At 31.9% G+C, this 4,438-nt stretch overlaps 1 protein-coding gene across 1 annotated transcript in view; it reads left to right on the forward strand.

The window, feature by feature from the left end:
* LOC115239520 (cytochrome P450 6a8-like) overlaps positions 1–2,165 on the forward strand; it is a 14,279-nt gene extending 12,114 nt beyond the window's left edge. The window contains exons 2-6 of the mRNA XM_029814077.1: positions 7–109; positions 336–861; positions 1,056–1,277; positions 1,561–1,812; positions 1,931–2,165. Coding sequence (XP_029669937.1) covers positions 7–109; positions 336–861; positions 1,056–1,277; positions 1,561–1,812; positions 1,931–2,103 — 1,276 coding nt within the window. The 3' untranslated portion in view covers positions 2,104–2,165. The remainder of the gene's footprint in view (positions 1–6; positions 110–335; positions 862–1,055; positions 1,278–1,560; positions 1,813–1,930) is intronic.
* Positions 2,166–4,438: the final 2,273 nt, after the last annotated feature.

Genomic DNA, 4,438 nt, shown 5'->3' on the forward strand with positions numbered 1-4,438 from the left:
CGCTAGGAAGACCCCTGTTCTTAGTGTAAAAAATCCAGAATTCATTAAGGATATTCTTATCAAAGACTTTATCAAGTTTGCTGACAGAGGAATTCCCATTAGTAAAAAAGTATGTGCAAATATTTCAAATTGTATAATAATATTTAAATTATATAAATGTGTTTCAATAACTTCGGCACGCTACTATATTTTTCCAATAATTAAGATTATTAAAAATCGTGATATTAGTTTTAAATAGTCTTGAGTTTCTTCTCAATCAAGTTGTTCTAATCCAGCAAAATGTCTTCTTAAATTGAAAAATTTACTCGATTATAATTATGCTCATTATTTTGCAGGTTGACCCACTGTCGCAACATCTTTTCGCTTTGGAGTCTAAAAGATGGCGACCTTTAAGAGTAAAGCTGTCGCCCGCTTTTACGTCCGGCAAATTAAAGGAGATGTTCTCTTTAATATCGGAATGCGCTGAGCATCTTGAACAATACATAGAAAAACTAGTGAACAAAAACGAGCCTATAGAATGTCGCGAATTGACGGCTAAGTATACGACCGATGTAATCGGAACTTGCGCATTCGGCATCGAGATGAACGCTCTGTCGGACGAAGACAGCGAATTTCGTAGAATGGGAAGAATGGTCTTTACGCCAACCTGGAAAAATATTCTGCGAATGAGATTGAGACAATCTCTGCCATGGCTCTATGAAATGCTCAGTTACATTATAGCACAAACGGAGGTCACCAAATTTTTCACACGCGTCGTCGTAGAAACCATGAACTATAGAGAAACGAATAATGTCTTTAGGCACGATTTCATTGATATGCTTCGCGAATTGAAAAAAAATCCAGATAAAGTAGGCGATATTAGTGAGTAACGACTGTTTGTTCTTATGAATATTTCATATAATGCGAAATCTTTATAAATAGAAAGATTTATGAGTTTCTGCGTATACAAAATATTAATTTACTGTATATTAATTGTTAAATAGATGGATTATTCATAATTTTTAATATTTGACAAGAAATAGAATTATTCGTAAAAAGAAAATATCTCATTTCAGAGATGACTGAAAGCTTGATAGCTTCTCAAGCATTCGTATTTTTCCTTGCCGGCTTTGAAACTTCATCGACGACCATGAGTAACACTCTTTACGAGTTGGCATTAAATCAGGAAATACAAGACAAGCTACGTGAGGAAATTGATGAAGAGTACACTAAGCACGGTAGCAATTTAACATATGAGAACGTAAAAAAGATGAATTACTTGGACAAAGTTTTCAAAGGTACGTTATTCGAAGAAAAAAATTTAATAAAAGAAAGATGTACTGATTTTTTTAGCATTATTATAATATCAATAGTTTTATTGCTAATATATTAATTTTTAATAGATATACGTGCATTTCTATAACTTATATTTCACAAATAATTCTTCAAGTAATTCTTCCTAATTATTAAATTAATATTATTAATATTAATTTTTAATAGATATACATGCATTTCTATAATTTATATTTCACAAATAACTCTTCAAGTAATTATTCCTTATATTGTTTTTAATATATGTAGAAACTTTACGAAAATATCCGCCAGCGACATTTCTTATGAGACAATCTACATCAAGTTATACTTTCGATGGTATCACATTAAATATACCAAAAGACCAAAAGGTGTGGATTCCGGTTTTCGCTATTCATCGAGATCCAGATATTTATCCGAAGCCAGATGTTTTCGATCCAGAAAGATTTACTGACGAAGCAGTGCAAGCCAGGCACGCGATGCATTATTTACCTTTTGGTGATGGACCAAGGAATTGCATTGGTAAAGTGAAATATGTAGATTTATATTCATTTCCTTCAAGTTCCGTTCATTTTGTTTTTACACGAAAAATTGTTTTAGTCAAGAAACTTTTTTTGTAATAATTTTTTTTTATTTTCAGGTGCTCGCTTCGCTGTTTATCAGACAAAGATTGGTCTTATAAGGATACTACGAAATTATAAAGTCAAAACTTGCGATAAAACGCAAATACCCTATGTAATTGATCCTAAAGCGTTTCTATTAGCACCAAAGGGTGGAATATATTTGAAAATAATTAAAATTAATCAGGCTTAATTTAAGCTTTGGCATTCCTCTCAAGAAGCAAAAGTAAAAAAGATGAAAAAAGCATCTGTAAATTAGAATAATAATAGTCACCACTGTACTGATTTCGTTGTATTGTAACATTTTATGACGATATGAATTAGTTAATAATTCGTTTTAATTATTTTTAACTTACGTTGTTGCGTGATACGCATATAACATATAATATGTTTAATTTTAAGTTTTAATTAATAAAGACGATATTAAGTGAGGAAATTGGCGAATAAGAGCGAAGGCGCGGTTATAGGTGCGCAAATTTTTTGTTGTTTAATTTCATTGATAAATATGCATTAATTATGTATGTTTTGAACCGTTTTTTGTGATTCATAGATTACAATATATAAAAATTAAATTCAAAAATTAAAGTTAAAAACAATAAACGATAAGTGGCATTAAAGAACGTTAGAAGTTATCGACTAACTCGCACAGACTCCGGAACTCGGGTTTGATGAGTCTATAATTCGCGGCGTCTTGCTAAATATATAGGGGAAAGTAGGGTAAAACCGGGTATTTTTTTGGATTTGTCTTCCTACAAAAAATATAAGCAAAAAAGATTTTGCCGACCGTTAGCCTTTAATGAACCTTAAACTATGAGAAAATAAGGCCAGTTGCTGAAAAAAAAAAATTTAGTTACCAAGAATAACAAGATTTTGTGGAGAAGTCAAAGTACCCGGTTTTCTCTCTCTCTTTCTCTCTCTCTCTCTCTCTTTCTCTCTCTCTCTCTCTCTCATTTTCTCTCTCTTTCTCTCTCTCTCTCATTCTCTCTCTCTCTCTCTCTCATTCTCTCTCTCTCTCTCTCTCTCTTGCTCGCTTCGCTGTTTATCAGACAAAGATTGGTCTTATAAGGATACTACGAAATTATAAAGTCGAAACTTGCGATAAAACGCAAATACCCTATGTAATTGATCCTAAAGCGTTTCTATTAGCACCAAAGGGTGGAATATATTTGAAAATAATTAAAATTAATCAGGCTTAATTTAAGCTTTGGCATTCCTCTCAAGAAGCAAAAGTAAAAAAGATGAAAAAAGCATCTGTAAATTAGAATAATAATAGTCACCACTGTACTGATTTCGTTGTATTGTAACATTTTATGACGATATGAATTAGTTAATAATTCGTTTTAATTATTTTTAACTTACGTTGTTGCGTGATACGCATATAACATATAATATGTTTAATTTTAAGTTTTAATTAATAAAGACGATATTAAGTGAGGAAATTGGCGAATAAGAGCGAAGGCGCGGTTATAGGTGCGCAAATTTTTTGTTGTTTAATTTCATTGATAAATATGCATTAATTATGTATGTTTTGAACCGTTTTTTGTGATTCATAGATTACAATATATAAAAATTAAATTCAAAAATTAAAGTTAAAAACAATAAACGATAAGTGGCATTAAAGAACGTTAGAAGTTATCGACTAACTCGCACAGACTCCGGAACTCGGGTTTGATGAGTCTATAATTCGCGGCGTCTTGCTAAATATATAGGGGAAAGTAGGGTAAAACCGGGTATTTTTTTGGATTTGTCTTCCTACAACAAATATAAGCAAAAAAGATTTTGCCGACCGTTAGCCTTTAATGAACCTTAAACTATGAGAAAATAAGGCCAGTTGCTGAAAAAAGAAATTTTGGTTACCAAGAATAATAAGATTTTGTGGAAAAATCAAAGTACCCGGTTTTGTCCTACCGGTAGGGTCAAACCGGGGACCCATTTGAAAATATGCAAAACACCATGTAATTACAAAATCTAGATTTATTTTAATCAAAATACAATATAAAGATGTATTCTATTGACAAAAATCACAAATAAAGATATCCTCTTGTTCGACATTGCTGCCGGACTTCCTTATTTAACTTTTTAACTTTAGGGATCTCAAAAACCTTTTTTTTTTAGTGGTTTTAGTGGTTGAGCGTTAGTTCTCGTTTTCAACTGCTTTTTGTAGAGACACAAAGTCAAGATAACACTTCTTCCTCTTTTCATTATATGCATTATATGAGTACCCGATTTTACCCCAATACAAAAAAAGTAACAAATACGGCGGTTGTATATTCCGGTGTACAAAGTGCCGATCAAAATTAATATGATATACTCTCTAATATGTACAGAATGCAATGCTGCATTTACCGAAACAGATGCTCTATATAGAAAAAGTGCACGACGACTCGATTCTTGCCTCGATATCGATCTTTCTGAGCTAAAAACATTGAACTTCTATTAAAAAAGAAATATCGTGTGCACAGGGGCACGGTTTGTTTTAAAATAATGATGGCGCCAATCTACAACTAATAACACAAGTTAGCCATAGA

This window comes from Formica exsecta, unplaced genomic scaffold (genome assembly GCF_003651465.1).
Source record: "Formica exsecta isolate Colony F162 unplaced genomic scaffold, ASM365146v1 scaffold384, whole genome shotgun sequence".
Classification (NCBI taxonomy): Eukaryota; Metazoa; Arthropoda; class Insecta; order Hymenoptera; family Formicidae; genus Formica; species Formica exsecta.